The sequence below is a fragment of the Aulonocara stuartgranti genome (genome assembly GCF_965226115.1).
Source record: "Aulonocara stuartgranti genome assembly, chromosome: 16".
In the NCBI taxonomy this organism is placed as follows: Eukaryota; Metazoa; Chordata; class Actinopteri; order Cichliformes; family Cichlidae; genus Aulonocara; species Aulonocara stuartgranti.
Genome location: NC_138952.1, coordinates 19,529,485 through 19,545,964, shown reverse-complemented (window position 1 = coordinate 19,545,964; position 16,480 = coordinate 19,529,485). Strand labels below are relative to the sequence as shown.

The window sequence follows — 16,480 nt, the reverse complement described above, 5'->3', positions numbered from 1 at the left end:
TGCCTGTCTGAATTCAGTTTATACTTATGGTTTGTTTAGTATGGTATTTAAATGTTTTACTAAGTTCAGGAATGTACAACATGACCATCCTTAAATAAACCAGGGGCAAACATCCTATCTTTTTCTTTTTATTTCTTTTCCATAAAGAATCACAGTCTAATGGTGTTACATTTTAGGCAGCAGTAGCTAGAAGCGCAGCATTTTTTTAACGAATCATTAGCCTCCATCCATCATCAGCAGATGAGCATCAGATTAGATAGATTAGTCCCTCTGAAAACTCTTGGATTTGGCCTCATCCGAGTATCATACAGTTAAAAACATGATTGTGGAAAACCATAATGAAAAACAGATTCACACACCTGTCCCTGATGTCCTCACAGACATTTTGGGGAGATCAGTGACCTTCATGAGAAAATGTATATTTTTTTGTATAAACTTAATATAATATAATATAATATAATATAATATAATACATAACTTAATAATATAAGCTATAAACGGTATATGTATAGTTTATAGTTTGCACTGTGCCTGGTTGCAGTGCTGTGTACCACACCCCCCCCCCCCCCCCCCCCCAAAAAAAAAAAAAAAAAAAAAACAGAAAACAACGGAAACTCCCAAAGTTTCTCTTCTCGCAGCAGCAGCGGGTGGCCACTTGTTAATCCGTCATCGACTACATTTTGATGAGCAATCGGTTCCTACCAGTAATTTTTTTATACTTTATAAAAACTGCGCTATCTGTTCATTTACTCACATGAATGTAGCTACAAATTAGACATGCACAGAGCCTATCCTGCATCTTGCTTTATTTCCGTCCTAGTGTTTTAAAGACGCACTAACAAACCTAATCTCTCCCGGAAGTCGATATGTGTGGATATCTTTTTTTTCTTTTTTAATTGATCTACCGAGGATTAGTGGATGGATGACATTTCTCCTTTTTGTGGCAATTACCGCCACAGTTTATCGTCCCGATGTCACTCGATGCTGCGCAGTCTGTTATTTCTGATGGTAGCGCTTCTGCACACAGATGTAATAGGTACGTCGATTAAATTCTTTTCTATTTTGTTGTATTTTTATGTTATTACTGCTTCTTTTGTGGAAGGTAGACTCGTACGAAAAAAGGTGAGGCTTTGTGAAACAGCACCTGCACCGGAACTGGCTGCTTTTGTGATCGTCGCATCTTGATAATGATGTTCACTAACGCAGTGACACAGAAAAGTGTTGCAGAATTCAAAATCTCGTGCAGTGTGATTGTTTAGTCCTCATCACGTGTTTCTGTTGTCCTGCATGCATTTTGTTTATGAGATATTTACAACAGAAGAGGGGGTACAAAAGAGAGGAGCGAGACTCATCTTGCTAAGAAATTGGTCACATTGAATTAATGTCTGCGCGCGTGTGTGTGTGTTAACACTATTAGTAGGCTACTCCTTCAGTTTCTGGCTGGGTAATTTCATGAATTCAAATCACAATGAACTGCTGGCTTTGTTGATACAACATTGCAGGTCTTAATGCTCAATTCCTATTTTTTGATCAAATCCGATTTTTTTTTGTCCGGTTGTTCACACTACAAATAAAAAGCGGCCCGCATGCGCAAAAGAAGACGTCACACACAACGCGCTCTGTTTAGACCCAGACCAAACACTATTGTTTGCCTGATGGCTCTTAATAAAAAGACTTGTTTCGGACTTCACGTTTCCCAATTTTGCTTTAAGTTATAAAGTTATTTTGTTATGTACATATTGTAAATGACCTTTAAATTTGGTAAAATCTTCACATATGTTTGGTAAAGATACGATATGGTAAATGTGCCTTAAGGTGAAAAATATGTACGTTGCCTGTGCAAATTAGTACCAGGCTGACAATTGTACATGGTTTGTTAATGTTTCCTTTAATGGAATTAGTTATGTGCAATCAAAATGTTGTTTAATAGAGTTTATGTGTAGTTGTAAGCTAGTTAGGTGATAGTGAATTAAGTGATGCAAATTTGATGTGCATGCTATATGTGAGCAGGAGAAATTTGAAAAAACTTTTAATGAAATCTCTGTGACGCATTAGTATAAGAGACCATCATTCAGCCAGGGATGCTATGGCCTAAAATTTATCCTTATTGCTGTTTCAGAGAGGAGCGGTGCTTCAAAGGATAGTTGCAGATTTCTGTCAGAATCTGTAGATTACACAGTATAAATAAAATGATCACGTTTCTCCAACGTTGTCTCCCCAACAGTTTCACCAGGAAGCAAAACCGATTTTAATTTAATGCACGTATCAAACAAATGCACAGTAATCTATTATTTTTCTTCAGTAATTAAATAGATTCAACATCTTTCTTCAACAGAATTGCAGACTGCACAGATGGTACATTCCCAAAGGAAAGAATACTATAACTTACTAGGGTATATACTAGACTTAATATTTACTGAATACAATAATGGATTTCTATACATTTTACATCAGATGAAAACTTTGGTTGTAAGATTCAGATAAATATTTATTAAAAGCTAGACATTTTAATTTCTTTGTGCCCCCCTTTTCCCTGTTCATGCTCTCCCTGGGCCCCTGGCAAAACTTTGCTAGAGCCGCCCCTGCACAGTGACCAGCTGTCAGCTACATAAAAAAGGATCCTGGTGTTATTTGTCTCTCAGAAACAGTTCATAACTTCCCTTCAACTCATTCATGTCACCTAAAAGGTAAACCTGTTTCTTCATCACCTGTTCAGCTCTGATGATTCAGTAAGGACATCTCCTGGTTTCATCTTCATGTTTCCCTCTCACCAGGATATCCAAACCGATATCATGACCAGCAGTTTTTACGGCTGTGGCTCCAGCAAACCTCATGTGATACTAGAAATTAATATTAAATAAATTCTTACAACAGCTGATCAAGCTAACAAGCTGCTGTTTTTTTAGCGCGACATCCGTTGGTTTCCAATTTCTTGCGCAGAGAGAAAAGCCGATCAGCTGATCATTGATCAGTTTAATGATTGAATTAGCAACTTTCTAGCTGTAGTACGGGACAAATCGCGTTCCTTTTCACCTCGACTTTAAAGTTCGACCTCCTCGGCTGTAATTGGTCCAGCCCAGAGTCGATCATGACCAACTGGCCAATCCACCACCATTCATTTATACCGTAAAAAAAAAAGAAAATAAATAAAACCCCATCGGCCCATAAAAACGAAAAATCACGAGCGGCCCACCGGGCGAATGCCCGGTATGCCCGATGGCCAGTCCAGCCCTGTCAATCACCAATCTCTATTTCTGTCACTCCCTCTCTCTCGTCTGTGACTAGAATCATTTGAATAAGGTGATATTTCTTTAATTAAACTTTGAATGTTGAGGTTTATGTGAATGGAGACCTGCTGGTTTTCATAACCCATCGCAAAGATAATAGAGAGAGAAGGCCTGTTATTTTCTTTTACACGTGCCTATGTACCTGCTTATAAATGTACGGTCACGTGACATTTGTGTTTCGAAAAATCGGAGCTGAGCTCGATGTCAGTGTCGAGCTTCCCATCCCTGCAGAGAATGTTTATCTCATCCTTTGTGTTTTTATCTTCTTCGAGACTTATGCCCTACAAATTTGTTTCACAGTTAGGTGCCTGACTGACAACTGTATAAAACAAAAACTACACACAGTATTCGAAGCACATAACGCGCAGTCGTAAATTCCCCCTAATTTTGGTATGATCCGAGCTCAGGCACTAGCCGACTGAGCACAGCAGCTGCTGCCTGCGAATTTGCTGTTGGAGAAACGCAGACAGGCAGACAGAGGAGAGCTTAAGTTTGACCAGGTACCAAAGCAAATCATTCGTACTGTACAAATAATGTGAATATGGCGGTGTATCACAAAAGATTGATATCAAACTGATCACTTGACCCATATTACGTTACTTGCTCTTCCAGTGAATCAACAAATGGCGAAATGAAAAGCCAAACAACAACAATGCTGCAAAACAAGACGAATTTCAATACACAGCAGTATAGTTGAAACCAGATATTTACATACACTTTAGGGAAAAAACATAAAAACATTTTTTTTTACTGTTAAACATCAATTTAGAGTAAACTTGTTTTGTTTTAGGTAAATAAATATTGAAATATCTTTTGAATTAATTAAATGTCAGAATAAAGAGAGAGAGAGCTGTCTATTTTTTATCACGTTTTTATTGTGTCTTGAATTAATAAGAAAACTCCAGACGTTTCCATTCTGAGCTTAAGAAGCTTCTGATAGGTTATTAGAGTCCATGTGAGTAAACTGGTGGCACAGCTGTGGATGCATATAAGGCAAAACACAGAGCCTGTTTCTTTGACATGGGAAAATCAAGAGATATCAACCAAAACACCAGGGAAAGAATTGTGGAGCTCCATAAGTGTGGCTCAATTTTGAATACAATTTGGGTTCCATTTGCAATTAAGAAATACAGATAGTTTCTCTGTTCATATATTGTTTCAACTGTATATTTGATGATATTGGTGTTTGGCTTGATCGTTAGCACAAAGAGAGAGAGAGAGGAACAGAGAGGGGGATGGAGAGGATAATGAGGACAGAACAGAGATGGAACAAGAGCCAGGTGCACTGAAAAAAAGGCCATGTTGGATTTACTTAATTCAATAGTGGACATTGGTTGCACACAAATGTTTTGCTTTGGCAGAAACTTAAACAACTGAGTTAAATCAACACAACTTTTCATATTCAATAAACCTGTGCATTTTGTGTTCATAAAACGCGATTGAAACATGTTTAGATGAAGTAAGGTGAGCTCTTGGAATATTTTAATCCTTCACAATTTTGTCATTTTATTTCAACACTATTCAATAACTTTTTACCCCAGTACTACTTGGTCACTTAAATACTACATGTTGTCTTCATATTACACAATGTTCAACAAAGTCTAGAGTCTGGTTACCATAAAAATTGAATGGATCTACAAAAACTGCCATCATCCTATCTTTATCCTGGTTGCAGGGGGGCTGGGAAATAACCCTGAAGTGATAGGTTACAAGGCAGGGTACACCCTGGACAGCTCACAAGTCTATCACAAACAATCATTTGCACTTACATTGACAGGTAATTTAGAATCACCAATTAACCTAACAACTGAATGACTTTTAACTGTGGGAAGAAACCAGTAGACCCAGAGAGAAGCCAGTGCAAACTAGCCAGGTTGTGGATTTGAACCCAGGACCTGCTTACTGCGAAGGAACAGCACTAACCATCATGCCACCAGATTTAGCAAAAGTAGGAAAGCTATGATTTCAAGGCTTGATTCAGAATTTTTTGTGCATTTTTGTCCTTGACTGGTTAAACTGCAATAAATAGCAATAGTATACACATGACGTGTGTGTAGTTGTCTGCCTCTTAGAACTCCAGTGATTCTCCTGCAGTTTGACATCTCGTGCGATCTTGTGAATTTCATGAGTTCAGCAACTAACCACTCTTACTAGATTGTATCATGTCATCTTAACAAGAACAAATTAAGTTGTTGAATTTTGTACAAATCCTTCATGATTTAATTACGTTCATAGAAACATGAAATTATTGTGTTCAAATTACAAGGTAGACTTTTTTAATGTAACAACCACCCAATTTACTTTTTTTGGTATACCGAAAAAAGTAGAGGTGGCTGCTCGACTTGACTGAGATGGATGTCTTCCAGAAACCACTATCCAAAGCACGTAAGACTGAAATCCCGTGCAGTGTCGCAGTAAGTCATTGACTTACTTCACTCGAACAGGACATGAACGATTTAATCTAGCCTCCCTGCATATCATGTAGTTTCTACACTATATAGTTACACTTAACTTTGAAGCATGATTTACGTAAGCATGATGCTTATGTAAATCCAAGAGCTGGCCAATCCCTTTTTTTCAGTGTGAGACAGACCTGTTAGTCAAATGGTTGTTTGCCAAAACTAATTAGAATTTTTGAGGTTTGTTATTTTTCAAATTCTATATTTATTAAGTTATGTAGGTTTGTTTGCACAACAAGGCTAAATAATTATATAAACTTTTCTGAATCTGAATAGTGTACTTTCGTAGAATTAGAAAATAATATGGTACAAACTAGTAACTCATCATATTATCTATTGAAAAGGAATACTTGAATTAATTGAAAATGTCATTGACAGGTTCGCAAAACTCAAGCCTTGAAGATACAGTCTCATGTTACCACAATAAAGAGGTGTTGTCATTGTAGTGCAGGTCTATAATGATTTTCAGTGCTACTAGTTTTGATTCTGGTTCTATTTTGGTTAAGTCCTAAAGTAGTCCTGATTTTGAACTGTTGTAGCCCTGTTTTAATTCCTGATCTGTTCTGGGTCTGGTTGAATTGGGGTTTAGTCCTCGTGTCTTGATACAACCCTAATTTTTTTCTGCCTTGCTGTTGTATTAAAAAACTAGTTTAAGGTGTCCTGCATATGTGATATATATTTTTTTCTTATATGAAGTTATTCTTTTTCAAACAAAACTCAAAACACAGCCTAATAAATCTTCAACTTCACGCCATGTTTTTCAGTCATTTCTACACCCCCCCAATCCCACATGCATGCTACCGTTTAGGGCTAAGCCCCAGGTGTATGCATGCATGACCTTCTTCCTATTTTACGTTGAAGGTCCGCGTCATGTGTCAGTTTTGCGTCTTCCCTGTCTCGTCATGTGTAATTGTCATCAGTCGTGTCTCCTAGCTGTTCCCTCTTTGCCCAGTTCACCTTTTGTATTTATTGCCTGTGCTTGCACCTGTTCGTTGTTGCGTTGCCCCTCATGCTGTGTGCATCTCCCTGTGTTCCCCTAGGTTTCAGAAGCTCAGTTTAGCCTGGTTCTGTTTTGTATCACTTCCTATCCCGCAATGAAGCAGTGTTTAAGTTCATGTTCTGCCTGTTAGTCCTGCATTTTGGGTCCAATTCCTGCCTGCCACACAGCTGTAACATAAGTTACTCGCGTAGCCTTGATTCGTTCACATGTAGCAAGGGATTCAGTTGTGTTACTTTTGGCTATTTGATAAACAGATTTCATTTTAAGCTTGAGTCCTTTAAACTCCCAAGAATTTGAGAAATTGTTCAAAAATTTATCACTGTCACAGTCATTTTTCATTTATATTTGGAGGCTAAGACCTCTTTGTTATGCCACATTTTTCTTATGCAGGAAAAACACTGCAATTGTATGTCAGCAAGATGCTGCAAAACTGCCTAATTTCAAGATTTGGTGTAGAGACAAAGCACACACCAAAAGTAAGATATAGAAGAAATTGTAATCTGATAGTGTTTCATGCTTTTTACAGCTCTCCAGGTGATTGGTGGAAATGTGAAAGTGGTTCAAGGAGGTACTGCTATCCTACCGTGCCATGTCACTGGTACCAATGATGACCTGACACAGATTACCTGGCAGAGGAGGACGAGAGAAAAACCTCACAATGACAATTTCCTAACTATCCTACCCAGAGAGGGAGTGCAGTTTGTCAATGGAGGTGATGATCGATTTAAATATATCGGGAATTTTAATGACAAAAATGGAACTCTCCAGTTATCCAGTGTTGCCCTGAAGGATGAAGGCAGCTACACGTGCATCTTCACCTTTTTTCCCAGTGGAAATCAGAAGACAGAGATACCTCTGAATTTGCTTGGTATACTAAACTTTTTTTATCTTTAAAAAATTCTGTGTGTTCGTATGCGTGATAGAGACAGAGTTACTTTGATCATCCTGTATGCATGTTTATTTATTTGTGTGCTGTACCTCTCCTAGTGCCTCCTTTCACAAGCGTCAAGGACAATCTTCCCACTTTGGGCACTGAAGAGGTTTTATTTGCTACTTGCACGGCTGCTGGATCGAAGCCTCCTGCAGAGGTGAGGTGGCTCACTGGTGCTTTGGGAGACAAAATGAGGACGACAACAAACTCCACTCAGTATGACAACGATACAACTACCACAGTCAGCTCTCTGTTTGGTGTTCCTACAAGAGAGATTAATGGTCACCAGGTCCAGTGTGTCATCAGTGGTGACTCCCTGTCTAAAGAAGAAACCCTGCCGTTCACCATACAGATCTACTGTGAGTATCAGCTGCTCATGGAGTTCCTATTTAGTGTTTATTTAAGAAGTTTAATTATTTGATCAAATATTAAAAAAGGTATACAGAAATTAAATGACACAGCCTATCCTACAGAGTAGAATGTCAATAACCATGTGCATCTGTTTATCTGTTTCTGGCCTTCCAGTTCCATCATGATGCCATGCCACAACGTAAAAGAGGTTTCAAACTTTTTTGTCTATCTTAAAAATTCTGTCATTATTCACCCCCCAGTCACAAGATCCATGAAGCACACATGATCAGAGTACGAAGCAAAAACAATTCAGGCTAATTTAAATGTGAAAGCATGCTCCTCCAGTACTGTTTCTTCTTTTAGTGGCATGGTGAAGCTGTTTTTTGGTGGAAGTCCCCAAAATGACCACAGAATTTAATGAGCCTTTTTTTTTAGTCAGCAGTGATTATAAGTGAGCCAGTGATTAACACCCTTGAATGTGCATGAAAGGATCACTCCTTAAAAAGAAAGAAAGAAAAACAACCAAGATTCATGGTTCTGCCTGCCATGATAGGATTCAAAGGTATGTTCACTTTTATTTTGACAGTTTATGATTAACACACTTCTGTTTCTTTTTTTTGCAGTCGCCCCCACAGAAGTGAAGATTAGAGTGATTTCAGAGGACTCGTTTGAGTGTTTGACAGAAGCCAACCCAAACGCAAAATTTGCCTGGAGCAGGTAAAGCAGTTTGAATAATGGTTTCAGTTAATTTAAGTGATTTCATTGATTCTTTAGGTTTGTCTAAGTACACTGTGCTGAAAAAGCCCTGAGAGAGGGCAAGCTTTCGCTGCTATGACATCACCACTTAGGCTACGTTCACACTGCAGGTCTTAATGCTCAATTCCGATTTTTTGATCAAATCCGATGTTTTTGTCTGTTTGTTCACACTACAGATAAAATGTGACAGCAAGCGTGCTCTGGTGTGAACCCTCAAAGCGGCCCGCATGCGCAAAAGAAGACGTCACGTACAAAGCGCTTTGTTTAGACCCAGACCAAACAGTATTGTTTGCCTGATGGCCGTTAATATAAAGACTCGTTCTGCACTTTATGTTTCCCAATTTTGCTTTAAGTTGTAAAGTGATTTTGTTATTTACATATGGCCTAATAATGATCCTTATGGCTGTTTCAGAGAGGAGCGGTGCTTCAAAGTATAGTAGCAGATTTCCGTCAGAATCTGCAGATTATACAGTACAAATAAAATGTTCACGTTTCTCCAACGTTGTCTTCACAACAGTTTCACTAAACGTCTACACTGGATGGCCAGGAAGCGTTCATGATGTCTTCTCGGGCGCTTCTCCGGCACTGATAATTGGCATCTGTCTTGTGCCAGTGACGTAAAAGACGGATTTAATGCGACATGACCGTTCAAACATCAGTCGCTTTCTAAAACATCAGATATGTATCGGATTCAGTACCACATACGAAAGTGACCCAGGTTGGGTTTGAAAATATCGGATTTGTGCTGTTCACACTGTCATACCATGATCGGATATGGGTTGCATAGGGTCAAAAAAGTTGGATTTGATGCGCAGGGTCCCCCCCATGCCCCCAACTCAGCATTCTTTCTCCTCCAAACACAACAGGTAGTTTTTACCAAAAAGTTCTATTTTGGTTTCATCTGACCATATGACATTCTCCCATTTTCGTCTGGATCATCCAAATGCTCTCTGGCAAAGTTCAGACGGGCCTGGGCACGTCTTGCACTGCAGGATTTGAGTCTCTGGCAGCGTAATGTGTTACTGATGTTACTTTGGTCCCAGCTCTCTGTAGGCCATTCACTATATCCCCCATGTGGTTCTGGGATTTTTTGCTCACCGTTCTTGTGATCATTTTGACCCCATGGGGTGAGATCTTGCGTGGAGCCCCAGATCGAGTGATTATTAGTGGTTTTGTATGACTTCCATTTTCTAAAAATTGCTCCCACAGTTGATTTCTTCACACCAAGCTGCTTAACTATTGCAGATTCAGTCTTCCCAGCCTGTTGTTTCTGGTGTCCTTTGACAGCTCTTGCATCGTGGCCATAATAGAGTCTGGAGTGTGACTGTTTGAGGTTGTGGACAGGTGTCTTTTATTTTATTTTCTGGATTTTCTTTTCTTGTTTAGTCTCTCATAGCTGAGGAATACCAATGATGAAAATTACAGGCCTCTCTCATCTTTTTAAGTGGGAGAACTTGCACAATTGGTGGCTAATTAAATAGTTTTTCACCCCACTGTAGATCATGTATTTTGGTTTAATTTCAAGAACATAGCAACATTTATGTGAGCAAGGAAAATGACTAACACAACTAACAAACTAATAGCTGAAATTCATTGGAATTTTAGCACAACTCACTTTTTTTTTTGCCCTGTCGTGCATTTCACAATAAACCTCATTCATGTTTTTCCAGATCTGGCCAGTCTTTGCTGCAGTCTGCCGTCAAAGTAGATGGTGCAAAGCTACAACTGCTGAGTCGGACCTCTGATCTAAACGGCCTCTATCAGTGTGAAGCATCTAATGCATATGGAAGAAAACACAGTCAGCTGTATGTGCATGTGGCATCAGGTGAGGTCAGCTTGGATTTAGCTGTGCAGTTTGTCCAAATCTTTCTCAATTTGTTTCTGATTTCCAAACTTTTGTGCAGATTGTATCATTCTGAAGTTATTCTGTTCTATTTTTTTGTGGACCACAATCAAAGGAAATAAATAGAAACTTGAACATTTACACTTGGAGTAAAATGATGGACTCTCCATATGAAGGGATAAACATACAAGTGAATGAATGAATGATAGATAACTGATGCTCCAGTCATCCAGTACATTATATTATTCAAGTCAGTTCCAAAACCTAAAATTTAGAGCATGTCCTGACTTGTGATAGGTTCTGTTCATGGTCGTATCAAGTTTGTCTCATTTATTTTTGTGCCCTAGAACTTGTCAGAATGACACGTTTTTGAATGTGTACAGGTGCAGGTATTACATGGTGTTTGAATGCTGTCCAAGTCATCCAAATGTAAAATTGGAAAAGTCAAATATTCTTAATTCTTGTGTCCATGTAGGAGCATGCTCTGCGGCTTGGGCCTTATTTGGTGTTTTGGTTTTCCTGAATGTCACTGGGGCTGCAGCATGGTGCTTTTATAAACATGGATTTCTGATAAGGTACTTCTAACATTTACCTGCTTGTCTGTATGTTGGAAAATATAAAGTTTATCTCATTTTAAAGCATATGTGCTTTAAAGGGTGCTGATAAAAATTTATTTTTTATTTCTTCATAAATGAAAGAAGTAAAACATATAGCAGGGATCCAAGTGTAGTGTTTGCAATTTGTGAGTGTTAACCTAAAACATGTGGTCAAATGAGTTCTCAGTGCAAGTTAAACAGGTCGTACATATGCTGTAAAAAAAAAGGGAAAGAAAGCACATATATTACCTACTTAACCCTTCTCTGGAGTATGGACCTTTGATGAGGATCCTCAGAAATGCTCAGTCTTGAGCCATTTTCTCAATCTGATGGCAAATGTATTCTTTTTGAGATCTCTTTACCATATATTCTTGGCCTTCTTCTTTGTCTCTTCCCCTCTGAGTTTCAGAGCTTGTCTGGTGAGGTTGTTGCCTGGTTTCCTCAGTGCATATCCTGTCCATTTCCATTATCTTCTTTATATATTTTCCTCCGAATGTACCCGCCTTGCGTTTTTCCAACAGGTTATGACTGTGGATCTTGTTTGGCCAGTAAATCTTCAAGATTTCCTTGGGAAGCTGTTGATGAAGGCAAAAATGAAAAAGAATACGATCAACAAGGTGTAAAGATAATATCTAACAAAGTTCAACAGTAGATCAACAAAATAAGCGGAAATTCCCATATGCACACTCTGTTAAAAGCACTAAAAGTCCACTTGAAAGTGACACGAGCAGTCAGCATCTCAACACTTGAAAATGTTGAGATGTACTGACAGTGTTTCCTCTGATGTTAGAACAGTTTCTCACATGTACTTTCTCATGTGCATCTTTGGGTTTTGTTTGGTTGTTTGTTGGTTTTTTAACCACAAATAATGACAGGGAGCATGTCCTACTGTTTTCTTAGGAGACCAGAAAACACACCAGATAATGACAACACGCCAGAGAGTGAGCATGTTCCACTGAGAGCTAGCAGTGCAGTAGATGATCCCGGACCACATGATGTTCCACCATCTTCCAGAAGTGCACATGTTGATGATGGACTATCTAAGAGAACAGAATGATGATCATGGACAAGAAGATGACAGAAGACATGGATCACTGTCGACTAGCAGTGCTGGAGGTGATCAAGGACCACATAATGTCTCACCCTCCCCCAGGAGAGCAGTGTGATCATAATAATAATAATGGATTTGATTTATATAGCGCTTTTCAAGGCACCCAGAGCGCTTTACAATTCACAGTCACTCTCACATTCACACACTGGTGGAGGCAGTTGTAGCCACAGCTGCCCTGGGACTGACAGAAGCGAGGCTGCCATATCGCGCCATCGGCCCCTCTGGCCAACACCAGTAGGCAGTAGGGTAAAGTGTCTTGCCCAAGGACATAATGACCAGGACAGAGAGCCCGGGGATCGAACCGGCAACCTTCCGGTTACAGATGCGCTTCCCAGCCCCCAGCGACCGTGGCGCTGGGGGCTGGGCTACATGATGACAGACAGTGGGACAAACAGCATGTCCCACTATCTCCCAGGAGTGCACATGATGATCACGGGCCATCTAGGAGAACAGATGATGATCATGTACCAGAAGATGATGGAAGGCATTGTTGCCTTACAGTGCTGTGTAATTACTGCTTTAAACAGTTTTTTTATTTTATAAAGAGGTATGATTAAATAGGAGTAAAGAGAGTGAGTAAATAAGTCAAACGAGTACACTGACTGATGCCATCATGCAGCTTTTACAAAGTGTGGGTAAGCTGCGAGTCACAGGTGGACTATTTAAAGCACTCACGGATGTTGCACAAGGCACAGAGATAAATTGAGAAACAACTTGAGTGGTTTTACTTCACTGTCATGGAAATTGTTTCATCATTACAGTAAAGACAGAAACAGAATGTAACTAATCTGACTGATCAGATTACTTCTGCAAAACTTATGCTGCCTCTAGTTTTTGTTGCCACTGTCCAAAATGTGATAAGAGTGCACAGCTCAAAGAAATTGGGGAACACTTGTTGTCAGATTATAACACAAAATCTGTGAAACTTCAGGGATATGAGATGAAAGTGGCAACAGGTGTGTTGGACATGCAACACTAACACAACGCCTTAAACAGGAATAGGTATTAAACTGCACGGTGGCTTGTGAGCACAAATCTCACTAAATGATTTGTGCTCACAACATGCCACTATCATGCAGTCTGAGTCTGACAGTTTGGTCAGAAATATGCACATATATTCTCCACATTCTTGAGACTGTGCTCAGAGACACAGCAAGCTTTCTTGCAAGAGCATGTGGGGATTTGCCATCCTGGAGTAGCTGGATTATCTGTGTGACCTGAAAGGCTTGCAGCTACCATCTCATGCTACCAGCAAAACTAGAGAACGGTAAGGAGAGAAAAACATTTTGTGGAAATCCCCTCGTATAACCATTCATCTTCCTGGGGATTGCCTAGAACTAGAAACAGAAAGAATATCTAACTCTGCTCTTTTGGTTTCATTTTACAGAAGAAAAATAAATGTTGTGACTCAAACAATGGGAATCGATAGATCTGGGTACCAGTGATGGACATTAGATCAACTGCAAAAGTGGATGCAGTTCCTCGCTCCAATCCAAACCCAAACAACCATTGTCTTCATGCGGCCTCCCCTCACGAGCTGGAAGCTCCAAGACTGAAGATGGAACAACAAATCTCAGATTACAAGACTGTGTTGACTCTCTGCCTTATCCTCCTACTTCTTCGAGATCACTTGTGTCAGCTAGGGGATTGTTGACTTCTGTTTAAAACAGGGTGTAAGGACACTCTGTCTCTCAAGTTGGACACAGGATACACATGTACACAGACACAGACATACAATCACCCTTTTTCTGGTGTCTAACTGCTCTCCTATAGAAGCTCAGTCTGAGTAAAGTTCTTTTTTCTCCTCTTGTCCCCAGATGTTGTGAATTTCATTGTTTTCTAACCATGCGATTTCTCTCTGACCTGTCTTCCCAATGTGATATTTGTGCAATGTTTGTATGGTTGAAATGGGTCCAATGGGTTTTTTTGGTATCATTATAATGAATCTTAATTCACACCTATGGGCAATTTAGTGCTACTAATTGAACTGCAATGCACTACTATGAAGACCCATGACTGAATGTTTCCTGTCATAGGATTGCAGTGTTTTCTCTTTCAGAGTTTGTTTTTTACATTCCTTTCCGAATGAAAAGGAATATTAAAAATTATTATTTCATATGAAATCAAATTCCACGTCAGTGTCAGTGATCAAACAGTGGCACACTCTAGATGAGAAACTGCTTTTAGTGACTTGTACATGGTTATTTTTATTTCTTAAGCATCCGCCACACACATAACAGATAACTGATAAACTTTTCTGTGTTCTACTCAGTCATGGAAACGCTGCTCTATTCTTTGTGCTCTAATTCTACTAACTATTTTCTACTAACTTATGATTGTTGTATTCAGTCATATTTATTCATAACTTTAAACTGCAGTAGTCAGTGATTGATTGACTAGCACCTCTCACATATAAGTGTTTTCATGACGGGTGCACTGTGAAGTGTGATTAAAGAGTGATATATATATATACACACACACACACACACACACAAACAGGATATGACATTATGCCCATAGAAAATAGTGGTGTTACTGCAAGTAAGAATAATTTAGTGTCACTGCTCAGTGCCTGCAACACAATGCATCTTTTGATGCAACCTATAAAACAGATTAAGACAAACTGGAACAAATTAGTGGCCCAAGTCAGCTTTAAATACCATCAGGTGCTTAAAGCTGACGTCTCACAGATTCCCAAATTCCAGGTTTCGACACTCTGTGACCAAAATTCACTGAACCAACAGCAAAAGAAGACCAAAACTATGCTTCATGTTTGAAAAACATTGTAATGATTTCACTTTTATTTTGGCTCTCTTGCTTCCACCATAATAAAATTGCACTTCCTATCTCTGTACTTCCTATCTCTGTGTGTGTATATATATCACCCTTAATTACACAGTGCACCCCTCACGAAAACACTGACTACTGCAGTCTAAAGTTATGAATAAATATGACTGAATACAACAATCATAAGTTAGTAGAAAATAGTACGTTGTGATGATTTCACTTTTATTTCGGCTCTCTTGCTTCCACCATAATAAAATTGCACTTCCTATTTATGTGTGCTTCAAGACCAATTTTCCATCAAAAACCCTATTTTCTGCCTTATTCGCTTGCTCATTATGTACACTAAAAAGCCACATTTCTGCTATTAAATACACGAGAAATATCAATGTCTCTAATAAACCTCTGTAACTGAAAAATTACTCGATATTAATATTAGTTTAGATGGGAGCACATCTTTTATAAATCACTCTTAAACTAACCACGACTATGAGCGCTATTTAATGATAGTGCACGTTTTGTTTTTTGTTTTGTTTTTTTGTTGTTGTTTTTTTTTTTTGGGGGGGGGGGGGGGGGGGGGTTCACGATTGTGTAAATATGGCCCCATAAGGCTGTGCAGGAACAGGAAATGTGGTATTTTTATGTGGCTGCGGTCAGAAGTGCGTTTTACGTCAGAAAATATAACAAAATGTGCTCAAAAACAGGTGCAGTGAAGAGATTACAGCACTTGGAGCTGACTCGACTTAAAATTAACCTGCAGTGGATCGTGTGGAAATTTATCAGAATCAGAATCGTGTTTATTGGCCAAGTATATGTGCAGACACATACAGGGAATTTGGTTCCGGTAGATGGTGGCTCTCAAGCACAGCAATGTAAATCTCACACACACACACACACACACACACACACACACACACACACACACACACACACACACACGTGTCTATATATACACATTACACATACATACACAAAGCTGTGTAAACCAACTATAAATAACGAATCTAAACTTATATACATAAAATACAGAAATGAATGAGGTGGAATGAATACTACAAAATGTACATAAGGTGCAGTTGCAGTCTGGCAGTGGGAGCAGTGTGACAGGTCAACTGTTAAGAAGGGAGATGGCGAGGGGAAAGAAACTGTTCCTGTGACGGGTGGTCCTGGTCTGCAGGCTTCTATACCGTCTGCCAGAGGGCAGCAGATCAAAAAGTCTGTGTGCAGGGTGTGAGGGGTCTGCGATGATTTTCCCTGCCCATTTCCTGGTTCTTGAGAGGTACAGATCCTGGATGGAGGGCAGGGGGGCGCCGATGATCCTTTCTGCTGTCCGTACAGTCCGCTGCAGTCTGCTCCTGTCCT

The 16,480-nt window shown here is 39.4% G+C and overlaps 2 protein-coding genes across 10 annotated transcripts in view; both read left to right on the top strand.

The window, feature by feature from the left end:
* LOC309690647 (nectin-4-like) overlaps positions 1-16,480 on the top strand; it is a 138,455-nt gene that overhangs the window by 32,032 nt on the left and 89,943 nt on the right. The window lies entirely within an intron of this gene.
* LOC309690649 (nectin-4-like) lies at positions 627-15,188 on the top strand. 2 transcript variants are annotated; one of them, XR_014271772.1, is made up of 8 exons: positions 627-1,036; positions 7,273-7,614; positions 7,734-8,036; positions 8,652-8,745; positions 10,455-10,609; positions 11,103-11,202; positions 12,124-13,601; positions 13,722-15,188. XR_014271772.1 is itself a non-coding variant. In XM_082507851.1 (7 exons), exons 1-7 carry the CDS (start codon positions 919-921, stop codon positions 12,278-12,280), a joined length of 1,269 nt encoding a protein of 422 aa, XP_082363977.1. In that variant the 5' UTR covers positions 627-918; the 3' UTR covers positions 12,281-15,188. The 2 variants fall into 2 exon arrangements, 1 of the variants encoding a protein (XP_082363977.1); XM_082507851.1 differs by having other exon boundaries at positions 12,124-15,188.

Bases quoted from the DNA above. Each gene is read 5' to 3' on its own strand.
- LOC309690649 (XM_082507851.1), top strand. From the start codon at position 919: ATGGATGACATTTCTCCTTTTTGTGGCAATTACCGCCACAGTTTATCG. The intron at 8,037-8,651 runs GTGAGTATCAGC...TTTTTTTTGCAG, and splicing joins GTTCACCATACAGATCTACT to TCGCCCCCACAGAAGTGAAG. The intron at 11,203-12,123 runs GTACTTCTAACA...CTGTTTTCTTAG, and splicing joins AAACATGGATTTCTGATAAG to GAGACCAGAAAACACACCAG.